Source organism: Thermobia domestica, chromosome 14 (genome assembly GCF_964235325.1).
Source record: "Thermobia domestica chromosome 14, izTheDome1.hap1.1, whole genome shotgun sequence".
Taxonomy (NCBI): domain Eukaryota; kingdom Metazoa; phylum Arthropoda; class Insecta; order Zygentoma; family Lepismatidae; genus Thermobia; species Thermobia domestica.
Genome location: NC_137467.1, coordinates 15,635,512 through 15,661,182, shown reverse-complemented (window position 1 = coordinate 15,661,182; position 25,671 = coordinate 15,635,512). Strand labels below are relative to the sequence as shown.

General features: G+C 35.8%; 1 protein-coding gene across 1 annotated transcript; it reads right to left on the bottom strand.

Moving 5' to 3' along the window:
* Positions 1–6,823: 6,823 nt before the first annotated feature.
* Positions 6,824–19,888, bottom strand: LOC145669741 (uncharacterized). Its single transcript, XM_081738073.1, has 3 exons — positions 19,670–19,888; positions 18,037–18,267; positions 6,824–7,131 (listed from the first exon to the last, which is right to left on the bottom strand). The coding sequence occupies exons 2-3, from the start codon at positions 18,116–18,118 to the stop codon at positions 6,824–6,826; spliced, it is 390 nt and encodes a 129-aa protein (XP_081594199.1). The 5' UTR covers positions 18,119–18,267; positions 19,670–19,888.
* Positions 19,889–25,671: the final 5,783 nt, after the last annotated feature.

The following is a 25,671-nucleotide window of genomic DNA, read 5'->3' as shown; positions in this document are numbered from 1 at the left end:
ATTGTTTCCTTCCACTGAAGAAGGAACCAGCTCTTGTTCCGCAACGTGTGGAAACTATTTAGTTTATTCAAAAAAGGGTTCACTGATAAGTGGTCATTTTCCTGACCCTTATGTCAATATATCATATGTATAATAAAATTAAACACGTAAAAATCATATACACTCTACGTCAACAAAAGCCACTGTAAATAAATTTATTTCAAACATCGAATTTTTCCGCTACACATCCCGACTAGGGAAACAAATATATCTAATTAAAGAAACTATGCAGATAATATTTATCTTTCTACTTAACCTGAAATAATTTAGAGAAAATTTAGGAAGTTCTTTTCTTCTGTAAATTATTAGTTTTCCATAAATTTTAACTTCTCAAAAGTTTTTTTTTTTTATCCCACTGTAAAATATCCGTTAATTCTCACACTGGTCTGTACTGTGGGCTCATCCCTTACACTTACACAGACAGCACGGAAGTTCGGAAAACTCATTATATTCAGTAAAATATGCATGCCACTATAAAGTTTTAGTTTGGATAGGTTCTTTGCAGTAAAATACAACATAAAACTTATAAAAATGTATCAGTAGGAAATATTTCTGCAAATTAGCGAACTGAAAGTTACTGTGATAAATAAAAAAAAAAAAAACTATTAATAACGGTTACTTTCATGAAGTTTATAATTCTCTTGTACTTTAACATATTATTGTCTACTATTTTATTTACAATAAGACATTTTGTTCATATAAGTTTGTTTATATCGTACACGCTGGTGAGGGTTGACCACAACTAGCCGCGGGACCGATCACCCCACGGCTTTCCCTTCGGGGCGACTCTGCAAGGTGAATTCAAGTGGTCCTTGGACTCTTGCGCGTTCCCCGCGGAACGACTGTGCATCTTCCCCTAAGTCTTGAGCCTGTTCTCTTCTCCGATTACATCTGTAGCCATCCCAATCTCGCGAACCACTTAAGACTTTCCCAATCCGTTGGACAATGTCGCTAGTTTGTATATCAGGAAATCGGAGTTGTACTGCTACTGAAGAAGAAAAAATGGTAAAAACTAAATGCAATAATACTGTATCACCAGAAGGGACTACACATTTAAATAGCAAATGTCATCATTGAGAAATAACAGATTAATTTTGAAGTTACATAAATAAAATTCGAACGAAAATATGACTTTCTCCTAAAATACAAAGAAACCTTTTATACATTGCACAAAAAACATCCATTGTACGCATGAGCGCATTATTACGTGCTCGAAAGGCTAATCTAACAGGACATTGTCGTTCGGTGTCAAACAGAGGAAGTAGGGAGTGGAAAACGATATGTGGAACAGAATATCCACTCGTTTCAAGTCAAAAATTGAAAATTCACTTGCACGGTGCGATTGACAGAAAATTACAGCTTCTTTCAGAGGCATAAACAAGGAAAACAATTATTTTATTTATCTGCGAATAACAGCGTTACTAATGCCCTAAAATGTCTACAAATGCCAAAAACTCTAATTTTCTTAGTTTCATTTTTCTAGATTAACACATATTGGTCTCTGAAACCTCGATATATGACAGAAAAAAAATCTCCAAACACGAACTGCAGTAATAGAAACTGATGAATGAATATGACAAGGAACGCGTATAACATAGCAGATACGGATCCATATGAAAGGAGAGTATCTAACGTATTATTGAATTATGTTTTGTCCTCTAGAATGACCTTTTACTCTGATGGTGATTCAAAATTATTTTCATATTCCTGTAGTAAAAATGATCACAACGAACAATAACACTTCCAGTTCCCTTACTACATATTGTTAAGGAATTCGATTCGATCCGAAGAGGAACTTGTCCTCGGAACTCTGGTATTGTTTGGGAGATATTACCGCAAGCTTCACTTTTACTAGGATAATGCGAGAATGGCACCTAAACAAAGGATTTCACTGGTAGTAATCCCCCTCCAAGATTCCTAAAAATATATACTAAAAAACGCCATACATCCGAAAGATGAAATTAGACTCTATTATATATATATAACAAAATTCTTTAGGAACTCAGATCCTGCACAGGCGAATCAGCGACAACATCGCGAATGCGGCTTCTCCTCAGTCTCATCCGTGAACGGCAGAATGCTAGGACCTAAAATTATTAGGGGCCCCGAACTACATCGTGGCGTGAATCTAGTGCACATATCTTGAAGTGAGGTCACTTTACTACCTGTTTAAACCATTCCATATTCGTCGCACGACAAAAATCGAAGGATAAATGTGTTGTTTCGACTTCATTAGACTTTTGTACGACGCATAGAAATTATATTTACAGTAAAACTTCTAACGGACATCTCAAAATAACGGACAGTTTTCAATTTCCTGGCAGTGTGAAAATTACTTCTGAATAGCTAACATTCTCAATAACGGACGCGGATACTGAAAACTATTCCCCAGCGTCTATGTAGAACTTCCAACTAACGGACAGCCTGAAATAAAACTTTGTTATTTTCTTGAATTTCAAGCAATAATAGGCAGGATCGTTAATGTACCGCGCATTGTTGGATGTGATAATTGAACGCAAATGTCTCCATTTATTTGTTTTCAACATGCATTTAGTTTAGTATCCATTTTCAGCAAAAGTTTATTTAATCTTTGTTTATTTGCCTTGCTGCAAGTTGTTAATTTCGAAGAGAAAGAGTATTTTGTCCGAACATAATACCATAGGGAAAAAAAAAACACTGTATTAGCTCATTATTAAACAGAAAGACATTTTGCCTACATTATGTTGCTTATACGAGTAGTACGTTAAGTTTATACTGTAGATTTTTTTTTTTAATAGCGGACATTTCCCAATAATAGGACAGTTATATTCCCTATTTGTGTCCGCTATATAGAAGTTTCACTGAACTAAATCAAACTTAATAATTCTTCTGTCAGTGTCGTTCGATCCCTAATCGTAATCAAATGCACAAGAACAGGCTGATTTAAATCATTGTATAACCATGTCGTACGTCGACATGCTGAGATCGAGAATTGCTGAGATCGTATTGCCCGTTTGTCTTACAAGTTCGCTTCCTGCAAAACCGTGACATCATCATAGTCACTGATTCCACTTACCAAGGTGGAGATGGGTGCTAGAGAACTTCAAAGAAAGTATCCAGGACTTCCCGAATTCCCGAAAAGTGAAGGGACTTCTCAATTATTTGCAAAGCGAAGGCTTGGAGAATCCATGTACACCTGTGGAAGTTGCCCTTAAACACTTAATATTTATGAGAACCCGCGGATGGTTGGAAAGGTTGTAGAAGATGGTACCGGTATTGCCAAACAAGGCATAACTGTAGACATGTCTACGACACGAGGAAACCGTAAACCATCCTACCTTATGATTTTGTTGTTGAAACACGCAGGTGCTATACAGTGAAAGCAAGATTTTCGAACTAGTATTGGATTGCATTATTATTGGTAGTAGTAGTAGTATTTAAGATCCAATATGGACACCTAAATTATAAGTCCTAAGAATTCACAGTCCAAACTGCTACCGCTAGAGAAATAGTTGATTCGATTTTATTTGATTTGAAACTGTATTATTAAGAATACGTCACAATCAGCTTTGGATTAAAAAATAAATAAAATACATAAAAATAAAAAAATACGTCATCTCCAATTCAGTTTGGCTGATGTACACTCATGTCCAAAATTATTGTCGCATGTGTATAAATGTTGTTGTAGGAATATAATTTGATAACGAATTCGCCCGGTATTTCTTATAATGCTAGTATGTGTATAATCGGCAAAGACGTGTACTGTACGCGAGAGATAGCATGAGCTATGAGAAGCGGGAGGTAGGAAGAACGCTAATCGCTGCGAGGGAAGAGTGGAGAGAGAGGGAAGAATTTTTGGTAGTGTTTCTAACCCATGCCGATACTAACCTCCAACATAAGTAACAACAATGGTTAATAACTACTTAACGCAACTTATATATATTATGATAGGCTTACCTGTAGCTTCAGGTATTTATAAAGGCTCAATACCGTCCATACAATCCATCTCATCATCATCGTCTTCCGTCTCGTCGTCACTTTCTTCAGAAGAGTCACTATTACTGTCACTGTCCTCGGCTAAGTTTATTGTAACGTTTTCAGTAAGAACGTCTAACTGAGGTTCCATTTGCAAATATGCTTGTTCACATCTTCGTACTTTATCACACCTAGCCTTCCACTCTTCCGCTGTTATCATTGTAAATTTCTCTTCGGCGAGTTTCATCGCATCGACAATGGAAAAAGTGGTATTTCTTGCTGCTACATATTCTTTGACTGCAGCCCAAATCAACTCTATCGGGTTTAGATCAGGATGATACGGGGGCAAACGAAGAACTGTATGTCCATATTCAGCAAGGAGCGAATCTACTTTAAATACCCGAAAACGAGCTTTATTGGCTTTGATTAAATTATAAAGTTCTGGTTTGTACATATTTTCTCTGAAAGGAATATTGTGTCTTACAAGCCAATCGATCATTACAGCTTTACGAGATGATGATGTCGGTGAAGGATCTAAACAGACATTGTGATATGGTGCATTGTCTATCACAAGAACTGAATTACTTGGCAAGTTAGGAATTAGCCGTGACTTCAACCACTTTTCATAGTTTTCATAATTCATGTCGTCGTGATAATCGCCAGATTTCGTTCCAGATTTGAACATGACTAACGCGTCTGGAATGAAACCGTTTTCTCCGCCAGCATGCATGATTATTACGCGTTGTCCTTTAGAAATTGGTGTGAGTAAACCTGTATTCTTCTTATCGCTCCACGCGTGTTGTTTTGTGTGCGATGAATGCAAGTACGTCTCATCCATGTAAATTATGGGGCGGTTCTGCGTTCTGTAATGATCTATAGCTCGCAAATAAGCCAACCTCTTTGACCGAAATTCATCTTTTTCAATAAGTAGTCGTCTATTGTTTTCAGCCTTAATCCATCTAAATCCTAAGGAACGGATTATTTTCCGTAAAGACCAAGTGCTTCCATTAAAATTAATCTTTTCTCGAAGTACTCGCAACAGTAATTTTACAGAAGGTCGTTGACCGTGAACAATATGAAATTCATTAATTGTTCGACGAATAACGCATTTGTCAAAATCATCCACTGAGATTTTTGTTTTTCGTTGTGCACGCTTTTTATTCGGAGTAGAAAAGCTCGTTCCCGTGATTTTGTTTTTTTCCCGCTCACTCAAAACACGTTTTAGTGTACTTACTGAAACACCGGTAGCTTCAGATACTCGCTTTTGCACTTGTTTTACATTAATTGGATTTCCACTGTCAGCCTCTCTCTTCATAAAATCATACACATTAACCAAAATCTCTCTGCTTTGGCTGTGAATTACTTTTGAACCTCCGAGTTTTCCGCTCTTCTTACCCTCCATTATGACTTTTTTAAAAAAAGGAACAAACCAGCACACAACACAGACTAAAATAACACAGAACTATGCACAAAGAACCACTCTTCACTGAACACAAGAACACTGTGTCCAGTTCGGCTTCTGCATGTGTCTCTTAAGACGCCCCCCATCTATGTCATAAATAACCACCCCGGGAGGGAGGGTACCAATAGGACCGCTTTGTTTTACCAGAGAAAATGACAAACTTCCCTGTATGAGAGGGGAAGGAGTTGACAGGTCTGTAGCTACGATTTCCCTAAGGCTAGGACATGAGTCGTGGTCCCCAGAATGAATGGATTGCAAATATAGGTGGTGTTATGTGATATCATTTTTAGTTATTTTAGCTTCCTTTACGATCATCATGTATTAAAAAAAAAAAATAAACGAGTAAGGAAACTAACGGACCGAGTGCACTTTTACATCTTATTAAATAAATATGCTACTTTATTGTTCAGATTTTTCTAAATGAAGATGAGAAATGCAGGCTACAGATTGATTCAAAGTGTCTTTGTTATCCCTTCCCAGAAATGCTTCAAATCGACAAATTCTAGTTCACCGCTGTGGCAGTTAGCAACACTATTACGATTGCCTGATCCTTTCAAGTGTGTTGGTGGCGGATTTCAAGGTCATAGCTCATGCTATCCCTCGTGCACAATATGTGGCAAACTTCATGTCAAAAGAGCATTAAATAAGAACAATAAAACGAAAATAAAACTTTCTTGTCCATTTAGCAACATTTTGTTTTACTCATTCTAATTTTCGTATTTGTAATTTTTTTCCTGTGAAATTTACCTCAAATATACGTTTTCCGATTATACACATAGTATTAAAAGTACCCTGCAAAATCATTATCAAATTATATTCTTACAAGAAGACAGTTATAGATATGCGACAATTATTTTGGACATGAGTGTACATGTACGCAGCAATATATTATAGGCTCATGACATATCTCATAAAAGAAGTCATACCTGTTCTATATAAAAATGTATGTTAAAAGAATGTGCATTGCGTGCGAAAGGACTCTTCAAGGGCACCGAAAAGCCGAAGTGTAAGTCATTGTCGGCTTACCATCACCTTGTAAAATTAATTTTGTATGCATTGCTGAATTTTGAAACATGCATTTTTGCAATAGAACACCAACGACTTCCTTTATGAGATATGAAGCTGCACTCTCTACGTTGGTTGGACAGTGTTTGAATTTTAGGCTTCTGAAATTTATTTTCCCACGCTTTCGACGGCCTACATCTCCCAACCTATTGATCGGTATGCACATGTCACAAAGCATTTTCTTGTTTCCATGTCAGGTACCCACCTCTACATTGTTTGGTACGTATTAATTTAACAACCTGTACATCCGAAAAAGCATCTGGCCACACGAGATCTATTTTTAAAGAATAAAAGTTTTCTTTTTCAAACAATTCCTGAAGTATATTTACAAATACTTCGTGTCAATACGAACTTAAGAATACCACTCACCAATTTTGAAGCCATCTCTCTGTCTTTTAAATATTCTTCTAAATTGTGAACCACAGACAAACTGCGTAAAGGGAGCTTGTCAGCTAGCAGGTTTGCATTTTCTATAGATTGCAAAGCTTCTTTACCACTACAGGGAACTTGGTGCAGCTCATGTAGTTTGGCTTCCATTTCATCAACTTTACATTTGAGATGTTTCATTTCTAGCTGGATTCTCTGCAGTAACTGGAATATTTTTTCAACGGCTGAAATATCAAAAGAAAGAACAAAAACTAAATTAATACAAGACCAAGAAGGCAATGCTACACATTGTTTGAAATATTTTTTATTCTACCTTAAGATCGTATGTGCCGCAACTACCATGAACAAAAGTCATCTAGGTTCTGACCGGCACATAGCTCATATTGACCCTGAAGTCGATACCCACAGCAACATACGGGATGAATTTTAAATCACATATTGATAAAAGCTTCATAATTAATGCATAAGCAGTTTTATTTTTATTTTATTTTTTTTAAGTCTATTGCAAGAAAACTACTAATTGCTGTTTGAGGGCTTTCCTAATCATTACAGTAGTAATGGCGTTACTTTGCCTCACTTTGGACTTTGACCCCGACCTTTGTGACGTCATAGGTCAAAGGTCAATGACCTTGGCCCGGGGTCAATGACCTAGGGGTACCTAGGACCACCCCCTCTAAATTTTGGGAGGGGTACCTTGGCCCACCCCCTAAATTTTGGCAGGGGTGCCTAGGACCACCCCCCTTAAATTTTGGAAATTGCCAAATTTAAAAATTGGGTATGGTAGCCTAGGACCACAGTATGTACCTCTATCAGTATTGGGTGTCTATGTCGTTCCCTTTCATGGGTAAAAAAATGCCAAAAATTCAAATTTCGGGGGTTTTTGACCTAATTTATCCCCTTTGATGAGGTGTTATTACCCTATATGGTTATATGGGCGTATACAGGGGTCCATTACCTTTCATAAAACATGGGTATATTAATGCACCCCTTGAAAAATTTGGGAGGGGTACGTTGGCCCACCCCTTAAATTTTGGAAATTGACCAATTTCAACATTGGGTATTATAGTACCGGACCCTAATATGTATCATGATAAATTTGGGTGGTCCACCTCGTTCCCTTCTAGGGGTACAAAATTGCCAAAACTATAAACGTAAGCAATACGTTATACCACGTGTTTGGTTTTTGACCTAATTTATCCCCTTTGATGAGGTGTTATTACCCTATATAGTTATATGGGCGTATACAGGGGTCCATTACCTTTTATAAGACATGGGTATATTAATGCACCCCTTGAAAAATTTGGGAAGGGTACCTTGGCCCACCCCTTAAATTTTGGAAATTGACCAATTTCAACATTGGGTATTATAGTACAGGCCCCTAATATGTATTATAATAAATTTGGGTGGTCCACCTCATTTCCTTCTAGGGGTACAAAATTGCCAAAAATATAAACGTAAGCAATACGTTATACCACGTGTTTGGTTTTTGGCTCAATTTATCCCCTTTGATGAGGTGTTATTACCTTATATGGTTATATGGTCATGTATAGGGGTCCATTCCCTTTCATAAGATATGGGTATATTTGTGCACCCCTTGAAAAATTTGGGAGAGGAACCTTGGCCCACCCCTTAAATTTTAGAAATTGACCAATTTAAACATTTGGTATTATAGTACTGCACCCTAACATGTATTATGATAAATTTGGGTGGTCCACCTTGTTCCCTTCTAGGGGTACAAATTTGCCAAAATATAAACGTAAGCAATACGTTGTACCACGTGTTTGGTATTTTGGCCTAATTTATTTCCTTGGATGAAGTCCTATTACCTTATATGGTTATGTATAGGGGTCTATTCCCTATCATAAGACATAGGTACATTTGTGCACCCCGGGAGGGGTACCTTGGCCCACCCCTTAAATTTTGGAAATTGATCATTTTATATATTTGGTATTATAGTACTGGACCCTAACATGTATTATGATAAATTTGGGTGGTCCACCTCGTTTCCTTCTAGGGGTACAAAATTGCCAAAATATAAACGTAAGCAATACGTAGTACCACGTGTTTGGTTTTTTTGTCGATTTTATTTCCTTTGATGAGGTGTTATTATCCTATATAGTTATATGGTCATATATAGGAGTCCATTACCTTTCATAAGATATGGGTATGTTTGTACACTCCTTTAAAAATTTGGGAGGGGTACTTTGGCCCACCCCTTAAATTTTGGAAATTGTCCAATTTAAACATTTGGTATTATAGTACTGGACCCTAACATGTATTATGATAAATTTGGGTGGTCCACCTCGTTCCCTTTTAGGGGTACAAAATTGCCAAAATATAAACGTGAGCATTACGTTGTACCACGTGTTTGGTTTTTGAACTAATTTATTCCTTTGGATGAGATCCTATTACCTTATATGGTAATGTATAGGTGTTCATTCCCTATCATAAGACATAGGTACATTGATGCACCCCGGGAGGGGATTCGGTATCATAGTACATGACTCAACATGTATTATGATAAATTTGTGTGGTCCACATCGTTCTCTTTTAGGGGTACAAAATTGCTAAAATATAAACATAAGCAATATGTTGTACCATGTGTTTGGTTTTTGGCCCAATTTCTCCCCTTTGAGGAGGTTCTATTACCTTATATGGTCATGTATATAGGTTCATTTTCCTATCATAAGATATGGGTACATTGATGCATCCTTTAAAAATTTGGGAGGGGTATCTTGGCTCATCCACTCGGTTTTAGAAATTGTTTAATATAAGCATTTGGTATCATAGTACAGGTCTCCAATATGTACCACTATAAATTTGGATGGTCCACATCGTTCCCTTTTCATAGGTAAAGAACTACCAAAAATCAAATTTCGGAGGTTATTGACCCCTATTTAACACGTTATATGGTTTATTACCTTTATATTTTTATGTTCCCTTTTAAATTTGGGAATTATCAAATAACAAAATTCGGTAAACGTTTTTTAGGGCCCATTGTAGATGTTGATGTTCCTCTTCTGGCCAAATATTCAAAATTTAAAGGTTATTGACCGGCTTTATTATTGAATAAGTACAGGATTTATTACTTTTTCATAAGACACAGGTGTATTTGTGTACCAATCTTAAATTTTGGAAGGGGTACATTTCTTATTGTCGTATCAATAATTGGTAATTGGATAGTATCTCATTCATTGGTTAAATCATTATGATCACGTGATCGGTTATTGACCTATGATGGGATTAGGAGTTCAGGACATTGGTACATTGAAACTTTGTAGGATAATTTGATAATGCGTCATTGGTTTTGATTATTCCCGCCAAATATAAACGTAAGCAAGACGTTGTACCACGTGATTGTCCTTGATGAGGTAGTGTACAGGGATTCATTTCCTTTGTTGTGGTACTTCTTAAGTTTGAGTACACACACACACACTTTTAGAAAACAGTTGGTTCTACTCAGGTAAACAATTGACGGACATTATTGACATTATTGAACATATAATGATATGATTAACTCTAAGACTTAGGTATATCAAGAGAAGTATTCTTTAAATTTGGGAATGGTGATAAACAGAATTTTAACATAAGGTGCGAAATTTGAAACAATACATTGAACTTTAGTCACAGCTCATAGTCTAAGATCATTGGTGGTGATTGATTTGAAATCTGATAGCTAACCTTATTGAATCTTATGACTCATAGACGAAAGGCAATACATGCTACAACACTGGCAAAGTTATTGTTAATGCAATTTGATTGGTTGATCACTATCTGTCGTGCAATCTGATTGGTTGATCACTATCTTTCGTGCAATCTGATTGGTTGATGATTTTCAAATCTTTGCTGTATTCAGTTTTAAGTTTTGTTTAACATTTAAAAATCTTGGTTTCGTTCAACATTTTGCACTCACTGATAAATATGATCAAAACCGTTTATTTGTTAATCGAATAGTTAAAAACCGGATAAAGTTTGACGGTTAACCGTGAAACGTAAAATTTTTAGTTTGAAATTTTTTTGCTTGAAAATTTTGTTTAAAATTTTCGTTTGAAATTTTTCGTTTCCAATTTTTTTCGTTTGAAATTTTTTGTTTGAAAATTTTTGTTCGAAAATTTTGTTTAAAATTTTTTGTTTGAAATTTTTCGTTTCCAAATTTTTTGTTTGAAATTTTTTGTTTCAAAATTTTTTCGTTTGAAATTTTTTGTTTGAATTTTTTTCGTTTCAAAATTTTGTTTCAAAGATTTTTTGTTCTAAATTTTTAAGTTTGTGCACTCATTAGTAAAGAACTGGAACTGTTTAGAACAAAAACCTCTGGCAACATGTGGTGCAATAGTACACGTCAGAACATGATAATGCAACGTCATCAGTTTTGCATCATATATAAGTATCGTTCGAGTTAGTATTCATGATAACATCATCATGGCTACTTGTCTGCAGTTTCTAAACACACGTGATGTGATGAAATCATTTACCAAGATTACTGATTTACAACAGAATGTACCTTATAGAATCTTAGCTAGCCAAATGATCCCTACAAAGTTTGGATTAAGAATCGTAGTGAAGCTTGAAAATGATAAGAATATAATTTTACCAGCAAGATATTTACCCATGGAAGCATCAAAACAAGAAGAACTGCTGCGTTTCTTAAATACTGGATCTGTATCTTTATGTTACAAAGGATTCTTGGGTCGAAGTCATCAACTTGAATTTAGTACACAGCCAGATTCGTCAGCCATTGTGATGAAATCATGAATCAGCACATTCCAATGACGTCAGCTGTAGTTGTATGAATTTGGTTGGTCGGCATGACGTCAGCAACTGTGATGAAATCATGAATTCAAACGTCAGCACATTCCTTACCAATGACGTCAGCAATAACTATAAACCAGCAAATACAGTGTCATCCCACGAAATCATTTGAGCAAGTGCTTTTCAGGAGGAAAGATGTGTACTTCTAACGATAAACAGTTCATCTTCGCAAGCTATTATCCAATAAATATATTTCAAACAAAACATGTGATGATTGGTATCAGTGCTAGAACATTTGAACCTGTGATTCGATTGGGCAAAGCAGAACAATTTGGTGTACAACTGACCTGTGAAGAATGGCAAATATTATGTTCACGAATCGACCAAATGAACGATTATTTTCATGATGAGCTAAATGTGACCATAGTCAAATCATTAGGCTCAAATCATGAAGTGGTGCTGCGTACAGTCCTCGAAGAGAAGATGGTGCTGTTACGTAAAAAGAGTACATTCCATGTCCCTCGCAACATGGTGTATCTAACACAAACTGAATGGAACAAATTCATCAGCGTATTTCAGTGTGTGAAACATGCAGTGGAAGTGTGCAACAAAACTAGTATATTCCTGAAAAAGTACTATTTTGAAAAATGTGTTATGCATATTGTACAACATGTATCTAGATATTGTGATGGTTGTCAACATCGTTCGTGGGTGCATACCTGTATTGATAAACAGTTTATTTGTGATCAAATGGACATTGAGTTTCCACCAATTGATATCGCAATAGACCTTAAAAGACTTCAACTGGAATTAAAATTATATGCTAAAGACAAACTAGTGCAAGAAGTTCAAAATACATTGTATCGACAATATCCAGAACCACTATCTGGTATGGATGTATGTGGAGTGTAATAAAATGATCCATTTCAATGAATTGTGTTTTTTCATTTCAAGTACAACCCCAGGTTCTGACGTGTACTATTGCACCACAATGTTGTCAAAGGTTTTTGTTCTAAACAGTTCCAGTTCTTTACTAATAAGTGCACAAACTTTTAAAAATGTCAACTCAAACTTTGAAACAAAAATTTCAAACAAAAATCTTTGAAACAAAATTTTGAAACGAAAAAAAATTCAAACAAAAAATTTCAAACGAAAAAAATTCAAACAAAATTTTGAAGCGAAAAAAATTTCAAACAAAATTTTGAAACAAAAAAATTCAAACAAAAAATTTGGAAACGAAAAATTTTTAAACAAAAAATTTTAAACAAAATTTTCGAACAAAATTTTTTTCAAACAAAAATTTCAAACGAAAAAATTTTTAAACAAAAATTTCAAACAAAATTTTGAAACAAAATTTTCAAACAAAAATTTCGAAACAAAAAATTTTAAACAAAAAATTTGGAAACGAAAAAATGTCAAACCAAAGTTTCAAATTTTTTAAATGTTAGAACAAAACTGAATGCAGAAAAAGATTTAAAACTCATCAACCTATCAGATTGCACGAAAGATAGTGATCAACCAATCAGATTGCAGGAAAGATAGTGATCATCCAATCAAATTGCATTAACAATAACTTTGTCAGTGTTGTAGCATGTATTGCCTTTCGTCTATGAGTCATAAGATTCAATAAGGTTAGCTATCAGATTTCAAATCAATCACCACCAATGATCTTAGACTATGAGCTGTGACTAAAGTTCAATGTATTGTTTCAAATTTCACACCTTATGTTAAAATTCTGTTTATCACCATTCCCAAATTTAAAGAATACTTCTCTTGATATACCTAAGTCTTAGAGTTAATCATATCATTATATGTTCAATAAGGTCAATAATGTCCGTCAATTGTTTACCTGAGTAGAACCAACTGTTTTCTAAAAGTGTGTGTGTGTGTACTCAAACTTAAGAAGTACCACAACAAAGGAAATGAATCCCTGTACACTACCTCATCAAGGACAATCACGTGGTACAACGTCTTGCTTACGTTTACATTTGGCGGGAATAATCAAAACCAATGACGCATTATCAAATTATCCTACAAAGTTTCAATGTACCAATGTCCTGGACTCCTAATCCCATCATAGGTCAATAACTGATCACGTGATCATAATGATTTACCCAATGAACAATTACCAATTATTGATACGACAATAAGAAATGTACCCCTTCCAAAATTTAAGATTGGTACACAAATACACCTGTGTCTTATGAAAAAGTAATAAATCCTGTACTTATTCAATAATAAAGCCGGTCAATAACCTTTAAATTTTGAATATTTGGCCATAAGAGGAATACCAATGGGTCCTAGAAAACGTTTACCAAATTATGTTATTTGATAATTCCCAAATTTAAAAGAGAACATAAACATATAGAGGTAATAAACCATATAACGTGTTAAATAGGGGTCAATAACCTCCGAAATTTGATTTTTGGTAGTTCTTTACCTATGAAAAGGGAACGATGTGGACCATCCAAATTTATAGTGGTACATATTGGAGACCTGTACTATGATACCAAATGCTTATATTAAACAATTTCTAAAACCGAGTGGATGAGCCAAGATACCCCTCCCAAATTTTTAAAGGATGCATCAATGTACCCATATCTTATGATAGGAAAATGAACCTATATACATGACCATATAAGGTAATAGAACCTCCTCAAAGGGGAGAAATTGGGCCAAAAACCAAACACATGGTACAACATATTGCTTATGTTTATATTTTAGCAATTTTGTACCCCTAAAAGAGAACGATGTGGACCACACAAATTTATCATAATACATGTTGAGTCATGTACTATGATACCGAATCCCCTCCCGGGGTGCATCAATGTACCTATGTCTTATGATAGGGAATGAACACCTATACATTACCATATAAGGTAATAGGACCTCATCCAAAGGAATAAATTAGGTCAAAAACCAAACACGTGGTACAACGTAATGCTCACGTTTATATTTTGGCAATTTTGTACCCCTAAAAGGGAACGAGGTGGACCACCCAAATTTATCATAATACATGTTAGGGTCCAGTACTATAATACCAAATGTTTAAATTGGACAATTTCCAAAATTTAAGGGGTGGGCCAAAGTACCCCTCCCAAATTTTTAAAGGAGTGTACAAACATACCCATATCTTATGAAAGGTAATGGACTCCTATATATGACCATATAACTATATAGGATAATAACACCTCATCAAAGGAAATAAAATCGACAAAAAAACCAAACACGTGGTACTACGTATTGCTTACGTTTATATTTTGGCAATTTTGTACCCCTAGAAGGAAACGAGGTGGACCACCCAAATTTATCATAATACATGTTAGGGTCCAGTACTATAATACCAAATATATAAAATGATCAATTTCCAAAATTTAAGGGGTGGGCCAAGGTACCCCTCCCGGGGTGCACAAATGTACCTATGTCTTATGATAGGGAATAGACCCCTATACATAACCATATAAGGTAATAGGACTTCATCCAAGGAAATAAATTAGGCCAAAATACCAAACACGTGGTACAACGTATTGCTTACGTTTATATTTTGGCAAATTTGTACCCCTAGAAGGGAACAAGGTGGACCACCCAAATTTATCATAATACATGTTAGGGTGCAGTACTATAATACCAAATGTTTAAATTGGTCAATTTCCAAAATTTAAGGGGTGGGCCAAGGTTCCCCTCCCAAATTTTTCAAGGGGTGCACAAATATACCCATATCTTATGAAAGGGAATGGACCCCTATACATGACCATATAACCATATAAGGTAATAACACCTCATCAAAGGGGATAAATTGAGCCAAAAACCAAACACGTGGTATAACGTATTGCTTACGTTTATATTTTTGGCAATTTTGTACCCCTAGAAGGAAATGAGGTGGACCACCCAAATTTATTATAATACATATTAGGGGCCTGTACTATAATACCCAATGTTGAAATTGGTCAATTTCCAAAATTTAAGGGGTGGGCCAAGGTACCCTTCCCAAATTTTTCAAGGGGTGCATTAATATACCCATGTCTTATAAAAGGTAATGGACCCCTGTATACGCCCATATAACTATATAGGGTAATAACACCTCATCAAAGGGGATAAATTAGGTCAAAAACCAAACACGTGGTATAACGTATTGCTTACGTTTATAGTTTTGGCAATTTTGTACCCCTAGAAGGGAACGAGGTGGACCACCCAAATTTATCATGATACATATTAGGGTCCGGTACTATAATACCCAATGTTGAAATTGGTCAATTTCCAAAATTTAAGGGGTGGGCCAACGTACCCCTCCCAAATTTTTCAAGGGGTGCATTAATATACCCATGTTTTATGAAAGGTAATGGACCCCTGTATACGCCCATATAACCATATAGGGTAATAACACCTCATCAAAGGGGATAAATTAGGTCAAAAACCCCCGAAATTTGAATTTTTGGCATTTTTTTACCCATGAAAGGGAACGACATAGACACCCAATACTGATAGAGGTACATACTGTGGTCCTAGGCTACCATACCCAATTTTTAAATTTGGCAATTTCCAAAATTTAAGGGGGGTGGTCCTAGGCACCCCTGCCAAAATTTAGGGGGTGGGCCAAGGTACCCCTCCCAAAATTTAGAGGGGGTGGTCCTAGGTACCCCTAGGTCATTGACCCCGGGCCAAGGTCATTGACCTTTGACCTATGACGTCACAAAGGTCGGGGTCAAAGTCCAAAGTGAGGCAAAGTAACGCCATTACTACTATTACACCACATTCGGATCAATTTTATATGTCGGTAGATCATTTCAAGTGTCTTAATGGAATAAAATAGCCTGCTCGTGCCCCTAGGCATTCTACCGTATACGGAAGTTCTGCTGAAAAAGGTTACTGCAAAAACTCGTGTTGCGAGAGAATGCAGTTACATTTGATATTTCAACTTTCAAATTAATGTAGTATAAGAATGATATGCTCCAATGTTTCTCTGCAGAACCTCCGTATATGGAACAATGTCTAAATATCGATACTAGCAGAGTAACGGTTTCAAATGGGGTGCGAGGAATGCTTAACATTCAAAGAACGTTGATAGCGTCTCTGTGGTGTGACAATTATGACACCTGAACGGAATTTGCCTAATTTGGGTTCCTTCGAATCTCAGCCAGAGCAACAATAAAAACTTGAGTGTGTGTTGGTAAGCAAGAGAAGAAACCAGAAGCGCCACAAGAGGGCGTATCGGTGTGTCGACTTAACAATTTTGTCTGCTACCTGCGCACAGGCAGTAAGAAAAAACAAATGACTAACAAGACGCTGTTTTGTACAAATATATAAATTTTTCTGTTTCATCAGGGGTGCCCACAAGGGGGGGCTATGACGCAAACTGCGTCATTGAAATATTGTGGGGGGTTAAAAATCCATATAAATATGTTTGATGGGGGGGGGTAAAATTAATCGAAAAGAAGATTTTTTCATGGAAGAACACCTACGGATAGACAATTGGGGGGGTGCGTCATGGACATAAGGTGGGGTTGGCACCACTGGTTTCATGGTACAAACTTTATATCGTCAGCCCGTCGGTTTAGCATTCAAAAGGTTGGTAGTTTAATCGCTCCTAACATACGCTTGCCCACAAGCTTCCTCTAATATGGAACAGAATAGTTCCAAAGCAACCATTCCAACAGGATGCGCTGCAAAACAAAATGTGATAAAACTAGAATTACAGATTATATGTTCTGAATTTTAAAGCCAAGAAGTACTTCCATTACGAAAGGAACGCCGGATCTAGAAATACTTTCGGAGGAGATCTTGAACACTAAAGGTTTCACTGTAAAAAGTAAATCTTAGTATGATATATATGTTTTAAAATGTAATTAGTACGAAATTTATATTAGTTAGACAAAAATCTATTTTTGAGGAAGAAAAGGAAAAATGAAATGAAATCTTTGAGTTTTACGTCCCACGGTTATGCCGGTTAGGCTAAAGGAGACGGTGATGATGAGTAATGAATAAAACGGTGGAATGAAGAAAGTGGGAGGAAACGGGAGAACCCCGAGAAAACCCACGCACACGGTGTTTGTCCACCATGAGGAAGAGAAGGGCCGGACTCCCCCCCCCTTCCTTCGCACGGCTTGGAACATAACAATTTCAATTTCCAAGCATGAGTTTTACCATAATTTCGTTTTTCATTAACAAAAATTGGTGATAATCTCGGAGACTACTAGGTCAAGGCGGCCACACTAAGTGGTCGGAGAAAATCGATGCATTGACTACGTGCTGCCACACTTTCGAGCTAGCAGGGTTCAAAATGTCTCTAAAGAAGCAATATAGTCTTCATTTTGTTTGGTTATTTAATAATGACGACACACGTAACTAAGCTTAGCAATACAGTTTAATCTTTGGATACTTACTACTGCCAATTCCTAAACGAGCTGATGTGAAGGTACTGTCTGTATCTGCACATGAAGTAGTGGCAACTGATGACGCTGACATTCTGCATGGAGTTTGGATTTGGGAGTGGGATGGTGAAGGTCCCTTTGGACTTTTACGATGTGATGCAGACGAGCAACCTCAGTTTGAATTGTGCACCATAGATGATACGTTTACCTCCGCAGTTCCTCCTATAGATACTCCAAGCGACTCTGAAAGCAAGTAATGAAATTATACAAACATCCAGTTTTTACTAGACTGTTAAGTATACAATCAGCAGGTGACAACTTATGGTTTTAAAAGCATGTTTAAAATGTTACAATGATTACACCTACATCCAGTATTCTATCTGTAGGGGAATGGCTGGAACTTCCTCCTCTCTGTTTCTCGAAATACCTCTCAACCTTGGATATGGTGGAAATAAAACCCACTTTTTTGAGCTATTGACGAATTTATCCCCCTCTCCGGAAATCGCAGAAATCGTACACTGATTACATTAACTCACAACGTTAAAAGATACTAACGCTGTTTATCTGCTTGTTTGATCTTGTCCTAAATAGACTCCCTATCATAATTAAATGAATATTTAATGTGTACGTTATTTTTTCATTTATTTATTTATTGATGAATACTCATAATAAAACAAATTTAACGACACAATTTGCATTGCGAGCCCGGTTTTTCTGTAGTTAACCATCATGAGAAGATAGCATTTAACCGATAAAAGGCGAAAGTATTAACAACCTCGTTAAAAAAAAAAAAGAAGAAAAAAAACTAGCAAGCCTTTTCATAGAAATAAATTACTTGAGACTAGATCTGAGTCTGAATGATTTGTTACGTAAGACTTGCTTGAACATAGCAAGTAGCCAATTTTGGACTCCAAATTGAAAAACTTGTTTATAAAAATAAACAAACTAGACATCTTATTTTTAGTTGTTAGGTTTTCTCACTCCAAGCTTGTTGTATATATTACAACAACTACTCTGCACATCTAACGAATAAATTGTTTCCAACAGATTCATAAAACATTGTAGGTTACTTCTATCTGTCTACTATTTCAGCCAGCCATACTTTTGAATGTTTTTCAGACGAAGTAGCAATAAACTTTCTCCAAAATAGTATATAGTTTCACATTTAAGTAACGTCTGCACTGGCATAGTAATACGAAAGAACAGTGTTTCTTTCAGGCCTGTTTTTTGCCCCCCCCGGACGAAATGGTTAAAACGTACTGGAATAGAACCAGCAGAGGGGAAATATATGATTTCAGCCCCTCCGAATACTAAGAGTAACCCCCGGAACTTTTTTTTCTGAAACAAACACTGCGAAAGAAGGTCAACTCCCTGGCAACAAAGAATCGCCCACGAAATCTTGATAATTTTTACTTTCACACATTTAATATATATATATATATATATATATATATATATATATATATATATATATATATATATATATATATTAAAACGCGATTCAATACATAGTCCTATGTAACAAATCAGTTACGAGCTAAACTTTTAATTTGCGTTGAAATTACTATCAAGAGAGATATATATGAGGAGACAAGCAATGTTCTTGAACGAAATTATGAATATAAAATATATTTAGCATAATTACCTTTCCGAATAGGTGCTGGGGGACTTGGAACATTACATTCGTTAAAAGTTTCATATGGTCTTCTCTTAGTTCCTAGATATAAGTCATCACTGTCCTCTTCAGACAAATATCTTTGTGGCTTTCTGCGACATCTTCTTGAATAAATTTCTTCGTCAGAAGAATCACTACTAACGTTTGAAGTCAGTAAAGCTTTGTCAGCCTTTGCTGTAGCTTTTTGAAATGAATCTGAAATGTTAAAATATACATATATTCTACAGTTACTGATAAGGGAAAGTAGCTGCGAAAACCATACACGCGGCGTGAAAACCATACACGATAAGAAAGCAACATGGTTATGGATCTACCCTCAGTTGTGATTTCTTTGCTAACTGTAAAACATTAAATATTAGAATATCCCAAATAAAACAAATCTGTTTACGAACTAAATACTCTTGTTTATGTAAAGTTATTCACGACTGAAATTCGAGAGTAAGTAAGCCTGTAACAGAACTAAGAATAGAAGGCCTAAGAATACTAGCATTTTTATTTTATTTATTTATTTTTTAACTTTATTTAACGTACCTTTGACATTTCCTGCTCACGATAAGATAGTGCAAGGCTGGATTTGGAGAGTTATCCAGGCCTTGTCTTTAAGGTACTATATTCAGCATTTACCTGATTTGACTGAGTATAAGATCCCGGAAAAAACTCTAGCATAGTTAACACAAACACACACACACACACACAAAGAAAAAATCCTTCTTATTTCCCTGACTGGAGTTGCTACTTTTCCCTGACTTCTTTATTTTCTTCCATATACTATTTACTTTATTTAATGTTATTTCAAAAGCACTTTAAGAATTCTATAAGAAACGTCATGGATTCTAAAAGCTAATTTAGTATATAAGGTCCTAACATAAAAAGTTCATTTTAGGTCATACAAATATATATCAACTCATACCAACTTGTAATGTAAAGAGGACACCATTTTTTCTTTTTTCTTCAATAAGACTGTATTCCAGCAATGTATTAAAATGGAAGACATTTTTTAAGCATATTTGTCACGAAACAACTGGTGACAGGAAGCTATGAATTTAAACAAGCTTACTTTATGAGTTTTATTTACCAACTAAGCTTCTCGAACTGTAGTTACAAGTATACAAATTACAATGGAATTAAACCCTTAAACTTTTCCTTGTTTTGACAAAAATATCCTCACAAATTTCGACCTGTAACGCTGGAGCGTCGAACAGTGAGTTCACCGTTAGTAACCGTTATAAATGAATAAAACAGGAACAAACGTAATCCGAAACAACCTCTTGCAATTTCCCTGGCATTTATGTTTATTTCTTGTTTCCCTGATTTTCCAGAATGCGGACATGGTGTCTAGTCAGGATGGCCAGCTACCGGGCTGAAATCTGCGACCTACCAAATACTAAGATAACGCGCTACCAACTGAATCACGGCTGCTCCGCATGATAGATCTTGCATTTCAATGCAGAAAATAGTGAAATAATATTACATTTTGACTAAAAATTGAGGTATAAATACTCAAAAACACAACGAGACAGATGAAAAGAAAATACAAATAGTACTCACTGGATTGTCCATAGATTTTAATGTTCACAACTGTCCAATCAGCAGATGGCTCCTTACAGTCCCTGATAAAATTTTGAATACGCCTAACGGATGATGTTTTAGGCCAAAGGCATTCATTTTCGTTTTTAAGCCATTTACTAGGTATAACTTCTAATGCTCCGTCCTCGTCAGTGAAAGCTGCTACGCAACAATTTTTTCTTCCTGAGGTCATGTTGATTCTGTCTACAGATATGCTATAAAAAAAACTCAACACTGAATGAGAAAACACTGCAGGGTATTTCTTTTCCAAACACAATACATTTTGATGTCTCAGAGGTAAAGGAAGCACGGGATATCTTATTCGACAGTTTGCCACACATAAACAAATACCAACTGCGAACTGCATGGGAAGGAATAATAGTCACCTTCTATCGGAACATCCAAATATATCAACCAAATGGATGGGTGATCATTCGAGCTATTTGTCTAAATAATATTAGTAACTTTGCCTATTTTCCCTGTAGTGACTTGAACAAAACTGTCCTTATAAACAGAGATACCAATCATGAACCCACTATAACTCACTGCTCTATATTCTTCACCCACAACCCCTAAACACATGGTCCTCCGCTATACGGTTTATTCAAAGCTAATTTGCGGTATGACCTGGAAGTGAACTCACGAATAGACACAATCAGATTATCTTCGTAGCTTTCGCTTAAACATCCGCAGCGTTGTGGACGGAAAATGCATAGATGAAACAGTAGAAAAAAAAAGTTACCAATTTGTTTTTCTTCTCTACTGTTTCATCTATGTGCATTTTCCAATCATAACGTCGAGGATGCTTATTATTTAAGATAATCTGATTGTCTATTCGTGAGTACATTTCCTATTTTCCTTATTTTGGACCATTTTTGTCATTAGGCTCCGTTTTTATCCATGTGATATATCCACTCTACTCCTTATCTTCCCTTCTTAGGCAATGAAGTAAATTTTAATTCAACGACATCGAACGTCTAAAATTGTTATGACCAAACTTGCCCCGCTTTCTATTCGCATAAAAAATATAGCATCTCTAGTATCTAACCCTTATACACTATATTAACTGTGTTTCGACCTTAACAATGTATTTATAGAGCCTACTGTTTCTCGCATACAATATCTGGAATATGTTTGCTACTGTACATGGTGTATAAATGGTTTGCGGTAACCACTGAACAGGGTTGGCAAAAACCATGGTTTTTATTGAAAAAAAACAATAAACCAGGATTTTTGGTTTAAACCCGTTTTTTTTTTTTTGTTTAAACCTGGTTTTTTTGGTTTAAATAATTTGCTCTATGTATTTATATCACATATGGACAGAAATAAGTTTGTTTCGACTTCGTGTTATATTACAACAATGGGGTTACATAAGCTTAAAGCGAAATCCAAACCGCTTCTCGGCTTACATCCGAGAGAAATTGTACTCTATTTGAACTCGAAACCAGGATTAAATTGGCGATACGTCTGCCGACGCACTCAAGAAGGACTCCCGATAAAAATACATTGTACTGATCTTTACATACTTGTTAATATAATTGTCAAGAGCCATTTCAAAAGGACAAAATAAAATAAAATAAAATAAAATAAAATAAAATAAAATAAAATAAAAATAAAAAAAATAAACCGTTGCACAAGTGAAGCCAATCTACAGAATTACATATGAACAATTTCAAAATACTGCAGTGTACACAAGAACTAATTTAGTCCAAATTAGTTCACTACGACTTTTATTAGTCCAAGTTAAAGAAATATAACGACTTAATTTGCATATCAGTAAGAAAAGTGAATACATACGAATTATTTGAATCCACTTCCATTTATACATAAATAGATACTTCTGATTTCAATAAATGCCTCTGGTGTTTTTTATGACCCTCTCCCCCCCCCAAAAAAAAGTACGGCACTTCGATGTACTTTACCAATAGTAAACATTATTAAAACGAAACAATATTTAGAATTTTTCTTTGATTGCAATTGGATAACAATAATAACAAACTATACAAAATCACAAAAGAAACATTCATAAATTTATATAAAAAAGCTGCTTTTGTAGTTTAATCTCTTTGAGTAATGAATGGGGAATTTAGGTCTGAATATAATACGAATAATATACGGTAGTGAAACGTGATAACCCACAAACGTGTTTTCATCAAGATTTTACGAACACTTACACTTTTTCGGACATTTTTCGTTTTTTGGTTTAAACCAGTTTTTTTTTTTTGACTCAGTGGTAGAGCGTGGGTAGCATTCAGGAGGTTCTGGGCTTGATCCCAGGGGTTGTTCCCCGTAGATAAGTGGTAACACTTGCTACCTTATAATCCATGATTCCAGGTTAGATTCCTGTGGGGATAAACGTTATTTGTATCCCACGTAAAACTGTAGGTCCCGTCCTTGGAAGCTCAACAACTCGTTCAAAACGTTAACTTGAATTCACTCACACTCAATTACCATGGTCCACTATTCAAACAAGTTTTCCCAGGGCAAGGTTCTCACTTATTTGCCAAGATCAAATTCAATGACTTTTCCAAGTTTTACACGTCACTACCCAGAACTTCCAGTTACCCCAATTTATAGTACGATAGATATTTGTACTTGTGTGCAGCTACATAAAAACATAATATCTTTATGAACAGAAACATAATTCCGTGAAAAAATAAGATAGCAAATGTTACATGGAAATAAAGATAGGTCTACATCAGAATACTTCACTGTACTGTTTCCTTAACTTGTTTCATGGTTGGCACATCAGCCTGTAAGTTATTTCAGAAGAGATCTAACCAACCTAGCTAGTTTTTAGGCAAATCTAGTTTCTGAGTGACAATCACAGGCTAAGTAACCTACGTGTGAATCTGTATTTTCATCGCCAATTCTAGTTTTCAAATGGCGGTTACAGGCAAACCAACGTAGTGGCAGACATAAATTAACCTAATATGACCTAACCGGCAAGACCTTATTTTGATTATTTATTTACTCATGGGAAGGACAAAAAGAAGGGATCGATCCTTCAGGTAAAACTAGGATTTGGACAGGAAGTGGCCCTGGCCTTTCAAGAGAACGTACTATCCCGGCATTCGCATTGTGGGGCGGAGGAAAGCCTCAGTCAGGCCTGCGCGGGATTCCAACCCACGCTCGAACTACCCAAGTGCTGCGTGACAGGCGGATGCTCTTCCCCTACACCAACAGCTGGGTTCAAGATCCTACGTTGCGCAGAACAGCGAAAGTATGCGCTCACCTAAAGTTTATTAAGTACAAGGAGCAAAATAGTAAATTAACTTACTTAAAATAGAGTTACAAGTTATATTTATCAACACTGTGTCCCTTGTACTTAACACAAATCAGTTGTGATGCGTGTGCATCTACCACTGTTTTATAAAAAGTAAAATCTTGCTGATCTTAACCTAACCTGAAACTATGCAAGAATGTGCCAATTCGGTAGTGAATAACTCGATAGTACCTCCATTTGTCATAATCTCTCAATTTAAAGTACTTTTTAACGCATTTTTTTAAGTAGTAAATAAATCGTTCCAATATTTGGCCGTCTCGGCCTGAGCCTCCTATGCCTGAAGACCATAAATCAAAATTATTCACGACTAAGTATAGTGATACCTACACATGTTTGCACCTGTAACAACAAAACCAGTATCAGATTTCTTGCATCGAGCGCGGACTATAAACTAGCCAAAATTTATTTGGAACAGTTTATGTGGATCTCTTAATCTATAGTCGACATCGTTCATGCAAATCAAAGATAAAATATGCATTCTATTAATGGAAGAAAAATAATTTTAATACTCACCTTCAATAATAAATACGAATTGATGGTAAAACCACAAAAAACAACAGTCATAAATATATTTCCTGGTTTTCCCTCGCTTCGCACCGCTTGTGGCGCCATACGGTGTTATGGTTTTAAAACTGTGAACAGTTTTTAACTTTACCAAAAAAAAATGTAAATAAATAAATAAATAAAATAAAATAAATGTTGTAATATGAATTGTTGTGTTTTGTACGATGTTCCCTTTCCTTGAGATTACATGCTATGTTGAATGTATCACTGACTAGTGACACCGAACCTACTGGGCCCGTATGGGCTCGTCATCAACAGTCACTGATACACTCACCAAGCCAATCATCTACGGAAAATAGAACTCAAATCTGGCCCGAAATATAAAGCTTCCAAACTCTCTTCCATCTCGACTCAGTCCGATATCCAGGCCTGCAGTTCATCATCCACATCCCATCCGAAAATAGGTTGTGAACCACGACTACAGACACAGGACATCGACCTACGAGTGGAACTGGCAATGAGCACAATGAAGATCTTAATGTTGTCTGTAAAAGCCCTATCTGAATTTAAAAAAAAAAATATCTGGAAACAGAATTTTGTAATTAAAAAAAAAGTC